This window comes from Bacillus rossius, chromosome 17, assembly GCF_032445375.1.
Source record: "Bacillus rossius redtenbacheri isolate Brsri chromosome 17, Brsri_v3, whole genome shotgun sequence".
Lineage (NCBI taxonomy): Eukaryota > Metazoa > Arthropoda > Insecta > Phasmatodea > Bacillidae > Bacillus > Bacillus rossius.
The window spans coordinates 27701792-27726609 of record NC_086344.1 but is presented as its reverse complement, the minus strand read 5'-3'; the positions used below and the strand labels follow the sequence as shown (position 1 = coordinate 27726609).

The 24818-nt window shown below is 34.7% G+C and overlaps 1 protein-coding gene across 3 annotated transcripts in view; it reads right to left on the bottom strand.

The window, feature by feature from the left end:
- LOC134540840 (mediator of RNA polymerase II transcription subunit 25-like) overlaps positions 1–23635 on the bottom strand; it is a 60683-nt gene extending 37048 nt beyond the window's left edge. For 2 of the 3 annotated variants that reach the window (XM_063383823.1, XM_063383825.1), the window contains exons 1-5: positions 23507–23635; positions 18356–18605; positions 6571–6616; positions 4197–4324; positions 1946–2165 (exon numbers count right to left, since the gene is read on the bottom strand). In XM_063383823.1, the coding sequence (XP_063239893.1) occupies positions 1946–2165; positions 4197–4324; positions 6571–6616; positions 18356–18474 (513 nt within the window). In that variant the 5' untranslated portion in view covers positions 18475–18605; positions 23507–23635. The remainder of the gene's footprint in view (positions 1–1945; positions 2166–4196; positions 4325–6570; positions 6617–18355; positions 18606–23506) is intronic. The other variant, XM_063383824.1, reaches the window with a different exon arrangement.
- Positions 23636–24818: the final 1183 nt, after the last annotated feature.

Sequence of the window (24818 nt, the reverse complement as noted above, 5' to 3'; positions counted from 1 at the left end):
TGAAGCGCTGTATCGTTACAACTGGTACGTGGACGGGAGGAAGGGAGGCAGGCAGGAATGTGACACGGAGGACTAGATGACTCACCGGTAGCAGCTGCGACGAAGCGAAGGAAGTGGGAGGGGGGACTGGTGTCAACATTCTCTCTCTCTCTCTCTCTCTCTCTCTCTCTTTTATTTTACTAGCTGCGTTGGCTTTCTGTAGAGGGGGAGGTCTAAAAATAAACAAGAGACCTGCGAGCTTGCGCGCGCACGTGTGTGTGTGTGTGTGTGTGTGTGTGTGTGTGTGTGTGTGTGTGTGTGTGAGACCAGGTTGTGTGCGTGCGTGTGTGTGTGAAAGAAAGGCCTTGTTGCTTGTGCGTATGTGTGGGGGGCTGGCCAGAAACGTCACCTGTCACCCGGCAGTTAACGACTTCCACTCCTCCCCGCTTCATCTACTCACTTTTTTTTTTCCGTGTATAGCGCGCATCCTTATTTTTTTCCTTTACTTGAGGGGAAAAAAGGGCGCGCTATACACGAGTATATACGGTATATGCAAAAACAAAACAGAAGTGCATGAGAACACTAGCACTACATGTTTGCGCTATGAATTAAAATAAAATAACCTCGCTTTTGAGAAATATGACCTCCCTGTTTTCAGGTCTCTATGTATGACATACTACTACTCAATGATGTCTTTCCAACTATATATGTAGTTAACTACCAAAAAAAAAATAGGCGGGGAAATGACGCTCACCAGAGACGAAGGCGGGAAAACTTTTTCAGAAAAAAATACGAGAATTTTTACGGAACAGTTTCCTTTTCACCATTACCATCTTTCATTTACCCAAATTTAATATAGGTGGATATAATTAATACAATCATTTATTTTCTGCAGATTGAAAGATACTGTTAACAAAACCATTTTTTTCACTTATTGGTTTTGTAGACATCTCACATGTTACGTGAGCCACTTCTTCGTAAAGAAAGACTCATGTATGTTTTTCTTGACTTGATGTAGGCTTTTGGACATACGCCACTGCTTAGCACATGTATGTCTGTAGAAGAAAACTACAAAAAAACACAAATGACAAAAAAAAAACAAATTAAGCAAAAAATTGCTGTTGTCAGGATTTAACGCCACACAATACTCCACAACAGGAATATGGTCAACAAAAAAAAAGAAAAAAAAAGAAAAATGGACTAACAGAACGAAAAGAAAAAAAACCCACAAATGATGTCAGCGCACAAAAATACCGAACCCAAAAAAAAATTCAGCACAACAGTTGAAACGAGACAAAAACACAGCAGCAAAACGAAAAGATGAAACAAACACAATAGTCTGCAGACACACACGCGCTAAGCAATGGCCTTATGTCCAAAAGCCTACATCAAGTAATGCACTCCCATTGCACAAATCTTTCGAAGATAATATGTTTTACTTGGTTCTGCTTGTATAAAAAAAAAAAAGGTTGATAGAATTTAAACGTTTGTCCGTGTGAAAGAATAACTCGGGAAAATTTACCGGTTTCGCGGAAAATTTCTAGGTGAATCGCCGGGAAATTTCCCCCGGAAAAATGAACATCCCCTAACTTTGGTAAAACTATTGTATTTGTTTGTCTTTTCGTTTTGTCGTGTTTTTGTCTCGTTTCAACTGTTGTGCTGAATTATTTTGGGTTCAATATTTTTGTGTTGTCATCATTTGTAAGGTTTTTTTTTTCGTTCTCTTAGTACATTTTTCTTTGTTTGTTGACCATATTCCTGTTTCGGAATATTTTGTGGTGTTCATATCCTTGTTGACAACAGCAATTGTTTGCTTAATTTTGTGTGTTTTTTTGTCTTTTTTGGGTATTTTTATTTATTTATTTTATTTATTAGTTTTTCTTCAACAGAAAAAGTTCTTAGCAATGGCGTACGTCCAAAAACTTACACCAGTCGACGTCCCCCGCTAGCGCCGGCGTGAACGTACCTCCTGCAGGACTGTCGCCAGCTGCTCCGCAGTGCGGCCGGCGTAGCTGAACGCCTCCGTCACGGGCAGCGCGTAGGGGGGCGAGTTGCACACCAGCACGCAGAACTTCTGGGGCAGCGCCCCGGGCTCCCGCTTCGCCTTGAAGTCCTCGAAGCCCTGCAGGGCGGTGGCGAAGCCCTCCGCGACGCTGGCGTGCGACTCCCCTCTCCCCCCGGCCAGCCTTCAACATCCACCACAAAGTAGGAACCAAACTGTGAATATTACACTCGTCTCGTAAATTACAGGAATGAAGTAAAAAAAAAAAAAGTTTGTAATGGTTTGAACTGATGCAGTGATCAACCAAAAAAAAAATCCATTCATGCATGATTTTAACATTGAGCATTCATAAGAGTTTGTAATGGTTTGAAGTGATTAAGTGGTTAACCACAAAAAAAAAAATGCATCCATGCATGATTTTAACATTGAGCATTCATAAGAGTAAAATAAAGTTTGTAATGGTTTGAAGTGATTAAGTGGTTAACCAAAAAAAAAATCCTTCCATGCATGATTTTAACATTGAACATTCATAAGAGTAAAAAAAAGTTTGTAATGGTTTGAAGTGATTAAGTGGTTAACCAAAAAAAAAAATCCAACCATGCATGCATGCATGCATGATTTTAACATTGAGCATTCATTAGAGTAAAAAAAGTTCGTAATGGTTTGAAGTGATTAAATGGTTAACCAAAAAAGAACCATCCATGCATGATTTTAACATTGAGCATTCATAAGAGTAAAAATAAGTTTGTAATGATTTGAAGTGATTAAGTGATTAACCATAAAAAACTCCATCCATGCATGCATGATTTTAACATTGACCATTCATCAGACTAAAAAAAAGTTTGTAATGGTTTGAACTTTGAAGTGATTAAGTGGTCAACCAAAAAAAAATCCATCCATGCATGATTTTAACATTGAGCATTCATAAGAGTAAAATGGAATGTTTTTTTTTAAATTTTTTTTAAGTAACCGTAACCATCTTTATTCAAGCAACACATATACAACAAAAAAAAATTAAAAATATTTCCATAAGCAAATCTCAGGATTACAATGTACTCGGGCCATTTTCCCACATCACGCATGACACCAGAGGTTCACGTGGACCAATCGGTGATCAACGTCCATCGGACACTGCAATTATAGACGAGCCACGAAACTGCTCAGAAAAATAGTTTGAAAAATTTTCTCAATGCAAACAAATGACCATCAATAATATATTTCTTTGTTGATACACCAGGTTCCAAGTTGTGTTAGCCTCTATAGAATTTGGACATCCTTTCAGAATATATTCTCACAAAAAATTTAAATCAATGTGTTCATGAAAGACTTTAAAAAAATTTCCCTGACCAAAATTTCAATTATCCCCGACTAACAATTTAAATAGTTTACATATTTTCCAATTTTCTGAAAGAAATAAAGAAAATCAAGCCTCCGGCCATCCCCACAGCTGGTCTAGTTCACTCTCCACTTTCTTTATTTCTTTTGGTATTTACAGTGTGTACGACTATCCACTAAAATACCATCACAAAAAAAAATCTTTCGCAGGCTGGGTAATGGCAGAATGGATCACGAAATAACACCGAAAAGCATATCATAACACTGAAATGCAAGTTAATACACCAGAAAGCACCGAACTGCAAGTTATATCATGGAATTACGTACCATTTAACAAAAACTCAAAATCACAAAATATATATATATATTTTTTTATTGTGCATCTCTTATTAAATCACAAATGCTCGCTAATTAATTTTTATTGCTCTGAATGTATCAGTTTTAGAACAGTGTATTACAAATTATTCTTTATAGTAAAAATGCAGCACAAAAATGTTACCATTATTTTGGTGGAGAAGTATCAAAATACAGCTTTTATAAAAAAAATATGACCAATAGCACCAATTCCTCCATTTCAAAAACAAAACTGTACTAAAAATTAACCCTAAAATCTTGTCTCTAATAATTACCATCACTGGGGAATTTGCATGACTTTTACAGGGTTTTAAGTAAGTTCCCTGATCATTTTCAACTTTTCCGACTTTTCCCCGATTTCCCCTGACTTTACAGAACGAGGACACCTTGTATTAAACCGTCCTTTCTCGTCAGGCAGGGCCGCATCGGTAAAGGATGAACCCTCGGTACTCGGAGAAAGCAGGAATCGGGAACACTCTGTTGGAAGACGGGGGGCGGGGTGGGGGGGGGGGGGGGGTGAACTCACTCGACATTATCCAGCACGGTGAGCAGGCGCTGGGGACTGCAGTACGCCCCGTAGCTGTCCGTCAAGGGGTGGGGCAGCCGGTCAGCGGCGTGGTAGACCACCAGGCCATACAGCGTGCTGGTGCTGCCCTGCGGGAGGAGACACCAGGTCCGCCAACCCCACAACTCCGAGTCCTCCCCGTCCGCTTGGCAAAGCTCGCGGCTTAAGCCCGTGCGAACGCTAGTTTGTTTTTTTTCTTTACGCAAAGCGAACATCAAATCGAATTTTTTAAAATATTTCCAAAGTCGAATCGAATTGCTAATATGTATTGTTCTTGGCGAAGCTGTATCACAAATACAAGATTGAAGTAAAAAAATAAATAATAGTTTTAACATTAATTATTCGACTGATTAAGTGATTAACCGATTGGGCGCTGTATTTATAATATCATTCAATAAAAATTATCAAACAACCATTCATAATTTGAGTATTGAGCTTTCATAAAAGCAAATGGAGTACCTCTTTTTTTTTAAGAAACTTTTTTTTTTCAAGCAAAACACACACAACACAAAAAAAAACTAAATAGTTTCATGAGAGAATCTTAGGTTTCCAACAAACATGAAACTTTGCATCACAACCAAAGCTTCAAATAAAACGAACAGAAAATTTCCTTGGCGAAGTCAAATCAAATATTAAAAATAACTTTGATTGATTCGCTTTTTCGAAGCTTCACGAAGGCCTACTGGCGGCAGCTTGCAAACTAACGGCGCTGATAGTCAACATACAATTATTTGTAATTTTGTCATGTTTTTAAAACCTCATTTAAAAATTATGATTTTTAACATTTCTTTCGGAGCTTTGCATATGATTAAAGTATAAAAATGACAATTTTTATGCATTTGTCAGTTTAAGTTGAAGTGGTGAGAACACAGAACCCAAAAAATGTATTCCTATAGTATACTTTTTAATCTTCAAGCTAGGTTAATTCTTTAAAATTTGACTTTTGTGTTCAAAACAATTCTATTTTACATGTAATTCAAGCACTTGAATTCAAACAATAAAAATGTTCTTTTTTATGACAGTAAACAAAACCAATATTCAAGAAAAATTTAAGGGAAATTCAGTAAAATGGAAAAAAAATATAATCATAATAATATGGCATAAAATGAACACAAACAAAAAAAAACTGTATAATCATTTTCTTAAACAATAAAAATTTTAATCTGAAAACTGTTATGTTGATCAAAGTTTTTATATTCATAAATTTAGACAATTTTTAATAATTTTATAATTTTAAACCATAGTCATAGGTCATTTGTTAAATAAAAATAAATTGTGTGTGTGGAGTCCATGCAAAACAGAAGTGAAACTTTTTAAGGTACAGATAGAGATAAATTATTTTCATTTTCGATCAAACTATCCACATAAAAATGAATTATAATTATAAACTCAATTGCACAAATCAATAACTCTTTTTCACACAAATAAATAAATTGTAGATTCTTAAATTAAATAAAAGAAATAATTGAGTGTCAACCGTCAGCCGTTACGAAAACTGAGGCGTAGACAAATACAAGCAGCGTTACGAGAATTCCGTAGCATCGCTGCTGCGTCATTCTACCTCTCCTCTTCCGGCCGTCACAACTAGCATACAGCATGCTCCGCTACGTACCTACCTGTCTTCCCATTCGACCGCTAGCGCATGCGTGCGTTGGAGTGGCGTCGCCGCTGACGCACTCTCCTCCTCTACCGGTTCCCCCACCACGCACCTAACTACTCCTCTCATGCAATCGTAATTTTCGTAAAGCTCTAAAATTGTAGCTCCCTCAGTAAAGAAGTTTCACTTCAAAAGTATGTACGAACTGTGTCGCAGAAAACAAACCCAAATTACTCCATACAGGTTTATGGTTTCATACATTTTCGTTAAAATATTTTTATGAATGAGTCAACTGGCTTATGTATTATTTACCTTGCAAGTATTCCATTTTCGTTTCCGTACCACGCCCGCAATGAAATAACGATATAGCTACTTATGTATTGAGAGATTTCTGTTATCCGTCTATTCAGTTATACGTAACAGCCTGGTCCAGACAGTGATGGTTAACAAAGTAACAGAGTTCAAAAAAAAATTAATGAAAAATTGACGTTCAATGGCTCTAATTTAGTTTAATTTATGACATTACACTCAGTTTTAATTTATACCAGTTAAGTGAAAAATCTGTTAAGCCAAAACTCTACTGCAAAACCTCCCAGATCTTTATTTCATCTCGTAGCTTGACATCCGGATGTGGGTACAAATTTTTTCCCTTGATATCAGCTGAATTGTGGCAGGCATACCGATATTCCAAATGCTCCAAATACAAGTTCACATCAACTAAGTGCTTCCTGTGCTTACCTCTGCACTGTCCCGATCATCAATGATGGCACCCTGGTTGAAGTACCTGCACCAATCACAGACGCCAACCATCAGAAACAGCACATGCTATCACAGTCGCAGGACATAAGAAACCTGGTACTCAGCATGTCCGGCAGAAATGTGAGTGGAAAAACTTCCCAAACAAAATTTTCCTGTTTTTCTATTACAAACATAGATTTACATCATATATAAAATAGGTTGATACACGTTAAGGTCCTGTCACAATGCCAAATTTTCACTTCAACACCTTACAACATGTTATGCCAAAGTTGGAAGGTTATAACGTCACCGAAAACTTCACTAGCACAGACATGTTTGTTTGACTGAGCCAATCAAAACAATGCCTATTGAAAACGGAAATGTAATTTGTTCCCATCACAACAAATTAAAAAAAAAAAAGCAAAGAACAAATGGGAATTTAAAGAGGTTAGACAAGCTAAATAAATAACATAATGTTGATAGGACATATATGCAAAATAATTTCATGTGTAAAAAGGAATATATATTTATATAACTTTTTAAAATAAAATTATTATGTAATGAATATTATAGTGAGATAAATTTATACATTATTTTCAAAAAATTTAAAAATGCACAAATAGGAAAACAATTCCAAAAATTCCATCCAGCCCTGTAATGAAATATTTAGTTATAAAATGAGATTAAGGCTTATTAGGCCCTCGGCTACGAGAATAAATTTCCGATGCTAACACATCTGTTGGCCGTTTTCAGAAACACAGGGCAAGAATGAGAAAAAAGTTCAACTGTTGTCCGTCGGACAGCGCGTCAGTCGAACCTTTCCTCCTCCCCACCACCCACTCCTCCCGGGTCTAATCTTTATCTTTGACACCAAACACTCGTGTTGATACCCGATTCTCAGAAATGCTGAGCTCGTCCCATCCCTGGTTGTCGTCCTCTACGTTGTTGCCAAACTGCAGACGGAGCGATAGAGTTGGAGTTCAGTCTACGGCATTTTCGGCTCTGTCAAAATGCCAAAGTGGCGCAAATTTATTTATTTAGTTATTTATTTATCGTCTTCATTGGTGGCGAAGTTAAGGCGGTAAGCCTTTTCTTACACTTAACCACTTTTCTGTAATTACATCAAATAGTGGAATATTAAAAATTAAGCATTATATACGCAGATGTTGACTAAATATTAAGAGAAAAAATTAAAATTTTAACTTAATGTTCAAATATTAACTATTACCAAAGATTCAACCATAACTAATTTAAAGTAATTAAAAATTAAGCATAGACATACATAAAAAGGGAAGTGATTAAACATACAGCAAATAGTATTTAAAAAAAAAAAAAGTGCTACTACATTAAAACCAGTCACTCGCACATTCACACACAGATTCAAGCAATAGGGTAGCGCCGATGGTTAGCAGGTGTTACAAAGATGTTTTTTCAGCCTGTACTTAAAGGAAGCTAGATTTTTTGTTTACCTTGTCGCCTGGTCTAGACAACCAACCTTTTTTTTTTATCAAGAAACTGAATAACGGTGTTAAAAGTAAGAAATCGTTGGCAAATTTGGTACAGACATCAAGAGTGGAGAAACACGGGTGAGTTAAAGCAACACCTATTATTTAAAACAGTTAGACAAATGGGTAAAGCTCTCAGGAACATTGTATTTAAATTTCTCTTAATGCGTAACAAAAAAGACACATTTCCGGAGAACAATCGCATATCCAAAAAAAATTGGTTGTCTGTAAAGTCGGTTTACGGACGATAGTTTAACGTGACGTCATAACAAAATATTGATGAAATGATTGCATACTTTTATGAATAAAATTGAATCATTTTTATTGAATTATCACTATTTTGTATGGATACAAAGAAGGAGTGAAATTAAATCTACAATTTAATTGATAAATTTACTTTTATTTGCACTCATTAATTCAAATATGTTTATTACTTTAACGAAGAGATTATTTTAACTATAACTTTTATACATGTTTGCTATTTAACTTCTTCCAATCTGTGTTATTCTGTTAAGGATAGGACGATGATAGGAAAAGTAAAAGTAGGAAACGAATGTGAGTGTTTCAAGTTTAATGTGCCTCGAAAAAGTTAAATCGATGATTGTTCCGATCGAGTGGAATAGAGATAGATGCGGCGCAAGCGTACAATGAGCGTAACGGGACACAGCGAAACGGGACAATGTGCGTTACGGGCCTTTTTTTCGTGCGTGCAGCCGGCGTTCATCGATTTATTAGACGTTGCCACGTCAAAATAATTTATTCACGACTAATAAGTAGGGCCATGAAGTTCGCGAAAAAATTCTAATGCCCATTAGACCGCAAGAAGGTATGCCCACGCCAACGGTTTCCTCCTTGTGACTGGTGGCCGCCTGCAAGAGAAGACAGCCCTATTTCACCGTGCCGTTCAGAACTCTATGTTACTCCGCACCTTCAACTTTGATATCGATTCATATCAAAGTTGAAAAGTCAAAGCCCATAGAAACAAACACCTACTTCTAACATATACTTGGTCGGTTTAATGCAATATTTAAATGTACTCTGAATATTAAAATTTGAGTATAGGGTAATAAATTACTTACGGATTCTAGGGCGCCAATTTACCTTCATAAACTGTATATCATTGTCTTGTCCAGCCAAATCTACCATGAAATATAAATATTAACTTTGTCAGATCTATATTATTAACCACTATCTGGCCAGGTTTCATTACAACCATATGAATACAAATTCCTGCATCATAGTCGATCAGCATATCTTAACACATAAATACTTATTTACATAACTTTTTAAGATAATACTAATATAAGATTTGATATTCCGATTTCCATCGGTGGAGATTAGCCAGTTTCAGTTTGTGATAAATTGAGTAGGTTAATAGATATATATCATATAATTAAGTCAAACAATATTATTCTGACTAAGCTCAGTGTGAGTAAAGCAATTGCAAGAATCTCTTTCTCTCTAGGGTACTCTAATAGGCTTTTAGTTAGTATATAAATGAACTGAAGATTGACATTAAAATTGGTCAAACAAAGCATTTAACAAGGCAATTTAAGTTAGTTCAAGACAAGTAAATATGAAGTAATATGGGAAGGAATAATATCAATGTGTGGAGATGGAATTAGGAATATCACAAAATTACATAAACACTTTCAAAGTAAACATTTACATACACAATACACTAACTTGAGTACACACCGTTTGATGATACATAAAATTGGACAATAAATTAATCAAAGGATAAATCGACGATTTTGTACGATGCTGTTCAAACGTCACGTACAAAAAGATGCGTCGCTGTACAAGCTGAGTTGAAACAGCTCACAGAACGATGGAAGAAAGTGGAAATTGCAAATATTTTCTTAATTCCTAAATGTTACTATCCGATTTCTACTTTCCTGACAATAGGTAAGGAAGTAATTTCTAAATAGTGTAGCAATGTGCCCACATGAGGGCTGTTTAATATAATTATGTTAATATAAAATATGTAAATATATGTAACTATAGAGAATATTAGTTCAGTTATAACCAGTTATTTGTGTGTTTTGCACGAGTGTTCCTAGAGAATTCCTTTCGTTTTGGTACTTTTAAATGGTTTCAACCAAAAGTTTGCAGTAAATGTTATTGAGTACAATTTAAACATGTTTTCAATTTAATGATAGGCCGATTCAGGTATTTATATATATATATTAATATCTCTTTCATATTTTTTAAACAAAGGCATTTTTAAAATTTTACATTAATGTTACCTAAGCTCAACTCGTTAACGGAAACAATTTTTTACTTGTTTTCATTATTGTCATTATTTTCATTATTACTACATACAACTTGTCAAACGTTTTAACACAACTTGCACCAAACCCTATGCCTAAGCGTTTTTGAGTTATATTTTTTTCCGCTCACCCATTTGGTAATATTCCTCAAAAAATTAGCGACGATGTTTCGGTGGCGTGTGACGTAATACGTTAATGGCATAATCCACGAACTTTCTTAATCTTTGTCCTATTAATTCAGTACTACATATTTTAATATTCGTTCGAATGAAAGTCATTAATAATTTTCTGTTTACACAAATACGTTACATTGACTTCCTTTATGTCCCCAATTCCCCCCTATCCCATCGCCGGTTAAACGTTTTTCATGAACAAACCTTAAACGCAATGTATTCAATAAAGAACAAAATTATTTCATGCATTGCCATAGATAAAATTTATTGCAAATACTTTTTGAATTGAGATATTTAAGATTGTATCTCACTTTGAAAGATGGTGCATAAAAAAACTTGAGTCAGTTGAAAAGCTACAAAAGAAAAAGGTCATTCCACAGTGCGTCACTATAATTAAACTGCTTAGTACACCTTGTATTGAATGCCTTACACTTGTATAACTAATTCATGTCATTTTGGATGTTATTATATTACCCGAAGTAACTAATAAATCCATTTATTTATCTCCATATCTTGCCTGGACCGCTCATATAACTGGACGCCGCACAGTGGGGCCAAATCCGAATTCCCTGGCCAAAAGTCAAATAGATTTGACAGTTGGCGCGAATGATCGTACTCGGGGGTTTTCGGGGTCGCTGAGTTCAAATCCATTGTTGTTACATCGAAATTCGAAATATTAACTTCGAAATTACTTCGAAAACGGCGAATATATGCCTTTGACGCAGGAAACTGTATTTGCTGGGTTTCTGAGGTCCCTAATTGTACATCTTTGAATGTTACGTCAAAATTTAATAACATTACTTCGAATTTTAATCAAAATTACTTCGAAAATACCACAACATTGATAGTAGCGTTAAAAAATTGTCCCCTGAATGATTTCGAGGTCGCTGAATTCAATTTGTTTATTTTTACATAAAATTCGAACTAGTTACTTCGAAACTACTTTGAAACAGCCAAAAAGAAGCGTTTGACGCAGAAAACGGGATTTGGTTGGGTTCCCAACAAAACTGATAGCAAATCTGTTAATGTTGCTTTCAAAATTCGAGATGACTTCTCCGCAATTTGTTCGGAATAACTTCGGAAGTGTCAAAACATTATTTGCACGTAAAAAGTAGAGCCTCTGGGTTTTTGAGGCTGCTTAATTCAAATACCATAAAACTTATTTTTAGCTCGCAGTTTTTACCTTTAATTGTGAAGTGGTCATTTGGAAATTGATTTGAAATATTGAAAAGCATAAGACTGACGAACAAAAACCGGATGTGATTAGGCTGAAGGCAGTGATTGCAAATTTTGACAGGAACTTTTCTTCTCCTCTCTGAACGCTGTCCAGCTTAGATTTAAATTTAGAGACCTCGCGGGCTACATCCTTTTTAATTTGTGCTCGTACCTTCTCCGATTTATCTTCTATGCCCGTGGCTCGCTCGACGAAGGTAAACGCGTGATAATGCTTTAAATTCCACATTGTTTGCACTTTAATGACTTTGTACAACTTAATCCTAGTTATAGAAAACATTTTGACTCGTAAAAACGCAGCCTACTAGCGTCATGCGCGACCTGCTCATTGCTACTGTCAAAAGACAACTGAATCCAGGCCCTTGCAAAAGGACAAACAAACAACGTTTCTCTGTTCACTCTTAGCTGAGTTTCGAAGTAAACAAACACCGCTGTATCACTGACCCGCCGCGTCAGCAAGTGATAGGCTGAATTTATCTTGCGCGCCGAGCACAGGTACAGTCGGTAATAAAAAAATAAGGAAAAAGTAATATCACAGAACGCCCGCGCAATTCACGCCAGTACGCAAAAGCAAACATAGATGTTTTGTTTATTACATTATCTATTATATAGTATTAACATTACGTAAGATAATATTATGAAAGAGTTGCAATTTGGTGTTAAGAAATAACAAAGGTATTGTTCTAATAGTTCAGTGTTTTGAAATTTCAATGGTTCCACGTTTATACATTTTGTGTTTGTTAATTTAATGATTATGACGGAACAATTACATGCATTTAAGTGAATAGAAATTACAATAATGCTGCCAGTTATCAATATCTTATGCAACAAGCATGTAGGTACTTATTACGCATTTAATTCTGTTAAATTATATTTGCAATAATAAGTGTGTGTGTGTGTGTGTGTGTGTATATATATATATATATATATATATATGCTCGGTTATACCTTACTGTTTGTAAATAACTTTTTCCGTTGAGAATACGAAATTTCATGCTATATTGCTGTTTCATAGTTTCGCTAGTGTTTTGCTTATCATATTTTAACCAACATTTGTGACTTTTTTTCATTGAAATACAATTTTGAGAACATTTACTTGTGGCTAGAGTCGTTAACCTATTCCGTTTTGTTAGTTCGAAACTTTTAAATTTCTTCACTAGTCGTCAGCAACTTTGCGTAAGTTTGGAAATATTGTCCTGATTCCAAACGATAGATAAGGAAGTATCAAATAATAGCGTAGCTGTGTGCACAAATGAAATAATGTACATAGGCCCTATCTTAAAATATTTAAATAATGTAAGTTTTGTCTGAACCAATTATATTTGTATTGTGTACGAGTCGTATAAAATTTACTTTCATTGGGTACTATTAAATTATTTCAACAAAAATTTTGTACCTATTGTTCTTGAGTACAAGTTACAACCTGCTATGTACAATTTAATAATAGGCAAATCATGAAATAATTTATATATATTTTTTGGATTCCTAAATAATTTATTTTTAAGAAATAAATGCATTTTTAAAAGTTTACAGTAATGTTACCTAATATAAAATAGTTATCGAATTATTTTTCCACATAATTCCACTATTTCACATTAGCTTATTACTTTATATATCTTGTCAAACTTTTTCAAACAACTCGCACAACATCCTAAATCTGTGCGTTCTCGAGCTATATTTTTCCCACTTTGCCAATTGGTAATATTCCCCTATAAATTAGCAACAATGTTTCGGTGGCGTGTAACATCATGCGCGCATAGTGTAAAGCCCGTATCAGACGATGGAAAGTTTCGTTTGGATTCCGCTAGAAGCTTCCAACAAAACTGCTAGCTGACAGCTAGAAAGGTATGTTTCTCTGAAAGAAACTATCACACACACGGCCTAATTCACTCGTGGTGAAATTTAATTGAAATGAAATTAAATAATGTTCAAAAGCCATCACGTTTTAAAAATATATAAACTATGTTTTATCTTCTACCTACAACATATCTCGTAATTTTAATATAGGCCTATGTCTAACTATACGATGGTCCAACTAGTTGAGTATTTAAAATTCACTTCAAATACTCTTATTAACATTCATAAAACGATCGAAAATGGGTGAGCATTTACATTACAAGTTTCAACAACAAAAGTTTTCGAATAATGCTTGCTGTAACTGCTTAGATTTCATTAGAAATTTATGTTCACCATTATTTTCAAACAATCAAAACATTTCAGTTCCTCCAAAGTTAATTACAGATTTAAAAACTAGGGGCATTCATTCTGATTGGTTAAAATATTCATCAAGTACGAAACCATCCACAAATTCGAACACGGCCGATTAAAAAAACATCCATGAAAACGGACAGCGCTCTGCTATTTCAACTCCTAAACCATCATACTAGCTGGCATGGATGACCTTCCAAGGAAACTGCCATCGTGTGATACGGGCTTAAGTCGTGAACATTCTTACTTCTTTTTTCTATTAAAATTGTACTATTTATATATAATATACACACCACCTTCCCTTCCCTGTGTCAATGCTTATCATAAATAATACTTAATTAAAAAACACTGTACTCAATCAAGAACACGGCTATGATGAATCAAGTAAAGTTTACTGCCATTTTTTTTTTTGCATTAAGAGTTCTGAGGTTGTATTTCACTTTGAAATATGGCGCATGGAGTGACTCGAGTCATTTGAAAATCTGCAAAGAAAAAATGTCCTTTCCAAACTGACATTATAATTGAACTGATTAGTACATATTTTTGTATTGAATGTCTTACACTTTTAGTATAACTAATTCATCTCATAACCATGTATATCTGACGAAGAAATTTCAGATGTTGCTTAGCATTAGGCCTATAGTTTTAAATTTAACCAATAAATACATTTATTTATTTACAGTTTTTGTGCGTTTGTCTCTTCCCTTTCCCCCTCCAGACGGACCCGTACAATATCTCGATATCAGACATATCATTACTACTTATCACAATATGTAAAAAATAACTCTTACAGCAATGTAAAACATAAAACGATTCTAAGCAAATACAAAAGACGATAAAATTATCGAAGCAAGAAAAAAACCATTGCTTTTCCTTCATAAACTTATTTTTTTATTTGTTTTTGAACTTCAATCGATAACCTAAGTAATGAACGCAATGACTGATACAAAAATTTAATTGGTGTTTATTTAGTTAATTGTTTGGTGTAAGCTGTAAGTTTTCGCGATATCACACATATTTGACTTGTTAATTAGTTCATTATGAACTCTTCTCATTACCCGTTGCAAATTACGACCTCACACAAGATTAGTAAAAACTATTTTATATGCACAACGCCCCGTGCCCAGTATCGCTCGGAACTGCCACTTGCCTTTCAGCAGTCTAGCCCTCGGCCGTACAGGCTCGTGACTGAGCTGTCCCGCTACAAGGACATCAGGCAACGCTGTTCTGTGCATTCCCTACCTTCCACCCCTCCCTCCAACCCGTCCACACATTATCGCAAGCGAACAGACTAAGTGATTCACCACCACCGACAGCGCGTCATGTTACAGTCTGGCTCCATTCAAACAACCAAGATGAGGGGGCAGAGGGTGAAGGCGTGGCGAGTCCAAGTAGTTCTTCTCTTTGGCGCGAGAGGGCTGCACTGCACGGTATTTGAATGTTAGATCTGTTTGAAGAATGCAAGCCTTTATCTTAGCATCTCCAGCAAGTAATTGAAGGAATTAAACTTCAGAATCCATGAATATATGTATTCGTTAAATGCTGAAGAATACTCTGAGCTAAAGTTTTTCTAACATTTTGATACATAACTCGTTTTAATTTAGTGTTGAAAGTTGTTGATTCTCAACTTGAAAAAGGAGATTTACAGAGGCATTTAAAACTAGATATTTTTACATTTTAAAGCACTATTTAAAGAAAATCATTATCTCATGGCATTCCATATACTTTATTCTTAATAAAAATAAAGTTTCTATAAGAAAATTTTTCACCTGCTTAAAGCTGGAGTTTCCAGCAAAGTATGAGTCAAATAACAATTAAAATGCTTAAAAAATATATAAAAAAAATGCTAATAAATTTTTTTGTTAAAAGAACATACACTTTTAATGTAATAAACACTTGAACGCAAGGCAAGCATTATCTGAGCACATTTAACTTAGGGATCAATACCCCTTAAAATGGAAAATTTAGAGATAGCTCAGACCAAATATAAACTTTCATAGTGTGACAAGATTTAAACATATTTTGAGGTTACCTGTCCGAATTTATTTTATAGATAAAAAAGGAAGCCTTTTTCCATCCAATACTACCCATCCAACTCTATTGTCAAAGTGACAGGACCTTCATGCAAATAATTAATTTCTAGGTACTGTTCAAACAACAATTTTTTTGTTCCGATCAGTTGGTAGACCCAACTTTTAACGTTAAGTGTGTTTAAAGAACAACCAAATGTATGTTTTAATTGGTTCTGCACGTATAAAAAAATTGATAAAATTTAATTTTTTGATTCTCTGAAGGCATCTCTTTGGTACAAAATTTTCCGATATTGCATAAATTTATTTGGGTAAATTACCAAAAAAGTTTCTAAAAAATATTTTTCCCAGAACACTAACATCTCTAGTGTCCAGTCAAACCCACAAAGAGAATTCCCTGAATTTCCCCTGCCTTTTGCAGATTTTATTAATTTTCACTGATAAAAACATGTGATATTTCAATAGACAAATAAAAATTAAAAATATTCGTATTTTTTTTTTTTTTTTGGCAGCATCATAACATTGTCATTTGACATAGTCAGTTAGTCACTTCACAACATACTTATAGATACTTCAATGTCATGAAACACACGTAGTTTGAATTACATAAGCTTCACATGCTAAAAATACAACCTTGCTCAAAAATACTAGGCACACCAACACTGCCACAAAAAGGACTTAAGCGAAATACATCATGCATGACACGGCTAATGAGTTAAACACAGAGAATGAACATTTATCCAACCATTTTATTTCAATTCCTTGGCCTAGCATATATTTCCCTGACTAGATGTTCCCTGATATTTCCCAAAATTTAAAATTTCCTTGACAAATCCAAACTTTTGCTTTTTTCCCTGATGCTGGATCCCCTAGATGTTTTTATATTCAAATTTAGGGTAAATCCTACAAAATGAAAATTAAGTCTGGTCTGGCACAATAATAACTGTTATACTTACCTAATAGTTGCATTGCCATAGTTATTATCACAATATTATCTTTGTGTAAACCATGAAGAAAATAGTCACTGTCTCTAGATATCAAGTCATGTTATATAGCAGATAGCATTTTTATTTTTGCTAGGTAAAAGCTTTTATTTTGTCCGAAAATCCTACATTAATAAATACCTAGCCGAGTACTGTACTGGATATGTTATTATAAATTATTTAACATATTATATAGCACCTTCTGGTCTCTACCAGAAATATCAAGGCTTTTAATCTCTCTTCAATCAATTTTCAACTACAATTTTTTTTAATCATTTTCTACTGTCAGCTCCAGCAACTTTGTCCCACATTGCGTATGGTGGCAGATAAAAAAATTTCTTTCATAGCTTCTACAGAGATAAATAATGTAGCCTTCATCAACTCACTGGTGCTAATGATTCAATTTATGAATTTAAGTTCCCTTAATATATTTCATAAAATATTTTTCCTTGAAAAAAATTTTTTTTAATATCAAAGAGTTGACTGTATCTGAGAATGTGATTTGCCTATTCCTACGACAAATTCAAATTGGTGGGGAATGACACTTCATCTAGTCCTGCAATTTTAAAAGATTTTTGAAGTTTCCCACTGGAACACCACCAGGGCTTAACCTAAAAAAAAAAAAAAAAAAACAAGCTAAAGGAAGGTAATGATGTACATAATATAAAAAAAGGAATTGAGTGTGACGCTAGTTTTAACTGGCCAAATAAAAACCAACGTTAACATCTTCCGCTTCCACAACAAATTGCAAGACAAAACAATTAAAAAATAATAATAATAAGGGAAAAACCAACAATATACACGCATAAAAAAAAAAGGCATTAACAGCCAAAAAGGGGCCAAGGGCATTTTTCTCTGAGCGGGTTCGGGCGGCTCCACTGCATTCACATGCGTTAGCTTCCACAACAAAACCACACCCGCCAGTGGTGCACCCTTAAAACAATTGCCTTGAAGCCCACCGTTAAAAATAAATTATTATACAAAACAAAATTATAATATTATTACGCTACGCCAGTAGGAACGGTAGAAGAGCTTACACAGCGAATCATTGAAGCGTTCGAAATCATAAGGTCGACTCCACACATGCTCCAGCGTATCCGTGAAAACATGATTCGCCGTTGCCACCTCTGTGTCGCTCAAGGTGGGCGTGTTTTTGAGCCGTTGCTTTAGGCTGTCACGTTGTTAAAACGTATGCAACAATTTCAATGTTGTGAAACAAAGCCGAAGCTGTGATTGATTTCAGAGTGAAATTAAAATCTGTGCCACGATTAAAAGGGTTATTTCTCTACTGCTGGTAATTTTAAATCAAATTTGTATAACACACCACGCATGTCGCTGAAGCGTGCAAGAAGTACCCCGGGCGACGCGACCGACACTCACTCCAGCGTCGGGATGATGTAGTTGGTCTTGAGGTCGTTGAGGTAGGCCCCGTTGATGGCGGTCCCCTCCACCAGCAGGACGACGTCCGCCTGCAGGCCGTGGTCCGCCCCCACCACCATGGCACGGCCCCGGCTACCGGCTCGGCTTCACGCTGCTGCTCCCGTGCGTCGGGGGAGACGCATCGCACGCTCTCCGCCTCTCCGACGCTCTGCCACGGAGCGAGGTGGCTCAGTTCAGTGTCGCCAACATCCTGGCATGCCCATCAACAATCACATTCATTCATTCTTTACTAGCTGCAGTACCCGGCGTTGCCCGGGCTGAACACAGGGTGGAGGGGAACTGTTTAGAGATCAGATGTAGTTAGTAATTGTCTTCTTAATTTGAATGTCAAGTGTGCAAAATAATTTATATCACTTTCAGATCCCGACAGACGTTGTTCTGCCAGTTTATAGTTATTTACCTGGTCTGTATGTAATCTAGACTCTATAAAGCAATATAGAAAAAAAAACTGAAAAATAAGGGATTACTAATATTGAAAAGATTCCATTATCTAGCTAATGCTCGGCATGCATTGCAATGCCTCATTCAATTTTGTTTTGTAATATGTTTGAAGTAGTTACACATATACAAATAATCTATCCATGTCTCTAAATATATATTTATCTCTATCTACAGCTATAGTCCTATATATCTATGTATCTCTCTATCTGTATTTATTTATATCTTTATATCTACATATATACCTCACACTATCATTATGTATTCTATATGAGGGAACTGATTGCTTCGTTGTTAATATCACACAGGTGTTTTTTACTTGTATGGGAAAATTAAGAATGATAAGGCATCTAGTGCGTGGCAACAATGTTAATAGGCAATAGGAAATAAACTTCTAGCGCCTGCGGCATTGTCAACACACACTTCGTACGTGTACTGCATGTTGTATCTAACCCCCTCCAATGCATTTGATTCTAAAATGAACTTTTAGTAAGGATCCCTAATGTTATTGATAATATAATATAGCCTATAGCCTTCCTCGATAAATGTACTATCCAAAACTGAAAGAATTTTTCAAATCGGACCAGTGGTTCCTGAGATTAGCGCGTTCAAACAAACATACAAACAAACTCTTCAGCTTTATAATATTAGTATAGATATACACATATATATAGACGTTCTGAAAGTAGGTTTCGTAATTTTTTTTCCCACACTGTAACTTTACGGTCAAAAGAAATACACCATGGCATCATGAACTATACACCTTGCACTATTTTTCAACGTAGTCCCATTGACACTGAGACATCTTTAGTAGCGTGTAATCAGTGCGAAGAAGCCACTCTGGAGAAACTCTGTGCCCTGCGATGCAAGGAACTGTCGCACAGCCTGCTCCACCTCAGCGTTGTTCCGGAAGTGACGTTCCGAGAAGAGAGCTTTCATTGCAGGGATAACGGCACGCGCCTCCATTTCCGACCGCGTTGTCAGTGACATGTCTGTCATCGTGATCTGTACCGGGTTAACCTCCGGCATGCCGGTCTGCTGCAACTCTCTCTCTCTCTCTCTCTCTCTCTCTCTTCTTCGGCGCTCTGCGCAAGCTTCATTCCTCCTCCGCTGACGCTGCTTCCATCGTCGAACCAGCGACGGGTGTCAATTCTTATGGCCACTGTCTATTTCATCTGGTGTACCATCAGCTCTTTCAAAAAATTATGAAACTTAATTTCGGAATGTCTCTCGTGTGTGTGTATATAAACCTTAATATATATAAATCCAGTGTCCTGATGTTTGTTTCCAGTGAACTGTTCACCAAGTCAACCGATTTCGATGAAAATTGGCATTTATGTGTAATTTTTTTCCAACTTGAGAGATAGGTAAGTTATTATTTCGATTAATGGTCTTAATAATTTATAACTAATAATAAATAACCGATCGTCATGTGTAAACAAAATATCATAGGTCATAAACATACAAACAGTAATTGTGTGACATTTCTCTATGTCCGACACACTGTCATATAGCGCTATCCAGTTTGCTTTAACTTGCAGACAATAAAGCTCCATGTGTTTAGCACAGGCAACGCCGGGTACTGCAGCTAGTATATATATATATAAAATTTTGAGTTGATGATGGTTTTGGGGTCTACAGTTCAAAAAACGAAAAACTATATAAAATTTTCCAAAAAGTCACATGATGGTAATGGCTACAATAGGAAGTATTTCTTCTAAATCTACCTAAAAAGTACGTACTATTATGCAAAGAAATTGAACTACGGTTAATTCAATTAACCTAGCTACAATCATACATAGCAATAAACTTTTACACAAGTATGATATCAGCATTAAGTATGACTTTAATATTGATAGTAATAATGTGTTTTTAATAAAACTGTGTTTCATATCCAGCCACTCAGAAGATATTAATGTTGTAGGTACTAAGTTGTTAATTGATTACTTTATTAAATAAATAATAAAATTCATGTACTTATTGACTACACTATGCAAAATATCAGGTAATTACCTGGAATAGGGGAAAATAAAAAAATTAATAAATCGAATCCAACAATGCAAATTACTTCAAAACATTTTTTTTTTCAAAACAAAAGTAAAATGGTTAATATATAATAAAATTATTATCTTAAATAAATATTTCATTTTCCTGTAGAATGTCCACAGGATAATATTTCTGCCATGTTGAATATTTAAAAGACAATATTTGCATAATAATAAAATGTATTTAATACATAATGAATAAGTTATATGGAATTAATGTTACTAACCTAACCTGATTGACCGTTCACACAAATTTATGTCATTTGAAACTTAACCTACCATTCATAAGATATTAAAAAAATGAATAATAATAATAGAAATTTATTGATAAACTATTTGAGAAAATCCAAAAATGTTTTAAGGAAAACCTAGATAATATTTCAGTAACGAAAAAATTTGATTTTCCAAATTTTTTTTCTGTAATATCTTTATACTGAATAGTATTTATTTTCTTTCAAATATTTGCACTAACCTATGGAGTTAAGCTGTAAACATTAAGAAGGAAAAAAATTGTTCATTTAATTTTGAAAGCAAGCCCTGCATTAGTAGGAGTAAATCACTTAGTACTATTTAAAGATAAAACTGTGTTATTTTTATGGCCAATCAGAAGCTCTAAATGTAATAATACATTGCCATTTGAGAACTTATTTTAAAAAATAAAGTCTTGCCAAATTTGTGCACTTGCATCTATCTGATTGATATGTCTGCTCACATTGTCCATTGTCCGACCATGCTGTCTGAAAATATTTTTGCAGCAGGGTCCAAATTCCCTTGTCTGATGCATCTGGTTCTCATGATCATGCATAGAGTGCAGCATAGAAGAACGGTATAGACATTTATCTTGGCTTTACTCACGAGATTTATACAAAATAAAGATTGATAATAGCTCAGAGTTTAATAGATAATTGGACCAAACATAATATATTCATGCATCATGCCTACACAAATTATATTATTTTATTTTTTTGGGTAAATATGTAGTTGGGCGAAATGGGTTAGAAAAAAAATTTTTTAATCTGAAAAATACTTTTATTCTATGTTCTTTAACTTCCTCTTTTCATTAAACCCGGCGGAGATAAGAAATTCCAAATTCTTTAGGAGATATCGAATTTTTTAATTTTCATCACAATACCTGTGAATTCATGCGGCATTCACCATTGTTTCATGTTTACGAGTATGAATTTTTTTTTCTTGCGGCGTTCGCCATTGTTTCTTGTTTACGAGTATCAATTTTTTTTATTGGAGAATGTTTTGTTTGTTATTCGGATATTGTTGCGCAAGTAATAAGTAAAAAAAAATTACGTGAGTTCCTACTGTTGATCCTTTGTCCCGGTTTGTTTGGTCAGGTCAGTTACATTATAAATACTTTAAAACTAAACAACCATTAAAATTAATTCACATTATTTTTAATGTCCGCTTAGTTTGAAAGTATTTATAATGTAACTGACCTGACCTAATCGACCATTTTAATTAATTAGGCATTCACGAACACACAGCAAAATAAAAAATTTCACCGGTCGAATGATTGCACAGTTCTTGTATTGCAAAATAAGAACGGCGATATCTCCTAAAGAATTTGGAATTTCTTTTTTCTCCGCCAGGTTTAATGAAAAGAGGAAGTGAAAGAGCATGTAATAAAAGTATTTTCGGAAATTTAACATTTTTTTTTCACAAATACCGCTACTCTACATATTTACCTTATAAAAAACCTACAATTACATTTGTTTGGAAATGATTATTTTCACATCATGCACCTCTTGATGTCATGTAGATGGTGGTGTGTGATCTCAGGAGTTCAAGTTGGCCAGCTGTGGTCAGACCGATCTGCTCTGCCAGACTGTACCATTAACACCTGTCACCATTGTTGACGTGAACCAACCAAATGACATGTAGGCCTATGCATTTACACCCTCACCTCTGATGCATCAGAGATGCAACAGTCCAAATTAAGCAAGCCCTTACAAGAAAATGTGTCCGTGTACTGACTAGATTGTGCTGAATATTATTTCCTTTGATGTAGCTTGGCTTCTGGGTTGTAGCCGTGTCCAAGGCATCGAGGTGGTGCCAATAGCACCTAATTTCCTGCAGGTAGTTCCACAGTAGGCTTGAAAAGGATAAGGTGTTAGTCCACGAAAAATATTTACATTCACCTTGGACACGGCTATAATCCAGAAGCCAAGCTACTTCAGCCAACGGCCGCGAAAGCCTGCATTCTTTATTTCCTTTGGTTTACTATGTTCGTACAATGAAGGTGAGCTATAATCATCACGCTACGATTTCCAAAGGCGGAAAATATTACATCTACACTTAATTGTGCAATTTCTGCGATAAGGAATTTTTTCTGTAAAAAAAAATTTTTTTTTTTTGCCTTATAATAACACACTGCTAACTACATAAAAATTAATTTTTCAAAGGAGTGAAGTTAAGTTTATAACCCTTGTAGCCTGGCAGTAGTGATAATTTTTCTATCGCTACAACTATTCATGTTTTGATATTATAATGTGCCCAGATTCTAATACAGATAAAAGTAAACTATATGATTCTTAAGTGGTATGATACAAATAAAAAACGTAAAGAAAATAAAATATATATATAAAAATCCACTCACAAATTAAAAATAAACACCACTATAACACAGTATAGAAAATACTAGAATAAATAAATAAACACACGTTAATCATTTCATATGAACATAGACAAACACACTTATATTCAAAAACGGACAAAAATGGAATCATTCGGATATGATGGACACTAGCGCTACATTGCGAGAGTTATCATGACAATTCTTTTTAAAATAAAGGAAGAAAAAAATTAACTGCTTAATCTCAATACCAGAAATATTGATAAAACATTGAAACCACTGAGTTCAACAATCCTAGTGAGAGTGTTTAATACTTAGGATAAAATGGAAATTTGTAATTATTATCAATTTCGGTAAATGTTAAAACAGGGTTTATTTTGTGTAAATGGATTTGAAAAAAAAAAAACTATTTTTTACGGTTCCAATGTGTGCAGTTAATATATCAATAATCGAAAAATGAAGAATAATGTCAGATTACTTGACATGTTTTTGAATGTGTGTTTGTTCTCACAGCATGTAAAGTGATGTTAAATCGCCATAAAAACCGTTGGGATGTTCTGATAAAGGATCAGGTGCACTACAGAAGACTCATTATGTGCTATTTACTACTGTAATAAATACCGAGTGCTAACTAATGCGAAATTGTTATATTCATTCGAAAAAACTAACACGTAATTATATGCTTGTAACTTATTTCACTCTCTAATATTTTCCCTATAAAAGCATCAAAGAATGTGATACACCTGTTGATCATTTAACATAAAAAATTTTAAATAGTAGCATTTATATACAACTTTTACTTCCTAGGAATTGTAGGAGTTAGAAGCAAATAAAACTAAGTCAAAAAGGTTGGTAACTGACATGAAAGCATCTTGCTTCATCGAGTAAAATGGTCATTTGCCATTTTTATCAGGCTAGTAAAACTCACAAGGGCACCCGAAGAGTTAAAAAGTACAAATAACTTTAAGTAAAATAAAACTACATTTTTTGTTAAGCATTATGTGAAAAAAGTTATTAATTATTGGGTTAAAACATTTTAAAGGAAGAATTTTTTATTACAATTCCTTAAAACATTTATGACCATATTATGTTTTCTAGTCATAAGTAATTATATACTATCCATTCCACTTTTCACTTGCCACAAAATGCTACTGTCCATGCTAAACAGGCCGAGTGTTTGATATTGATTTCTATTGTTTTTGATATAGATGAGTCATAACCACTTACATTTGGACAGCTGAGTGGGCGTTCTAACAAATACATTCGTCAAAATATATAGTGACACGAGCCCCGCTACCTCTATGTAAATTTAAGTGACTTAAGTATTGTTCGGAAT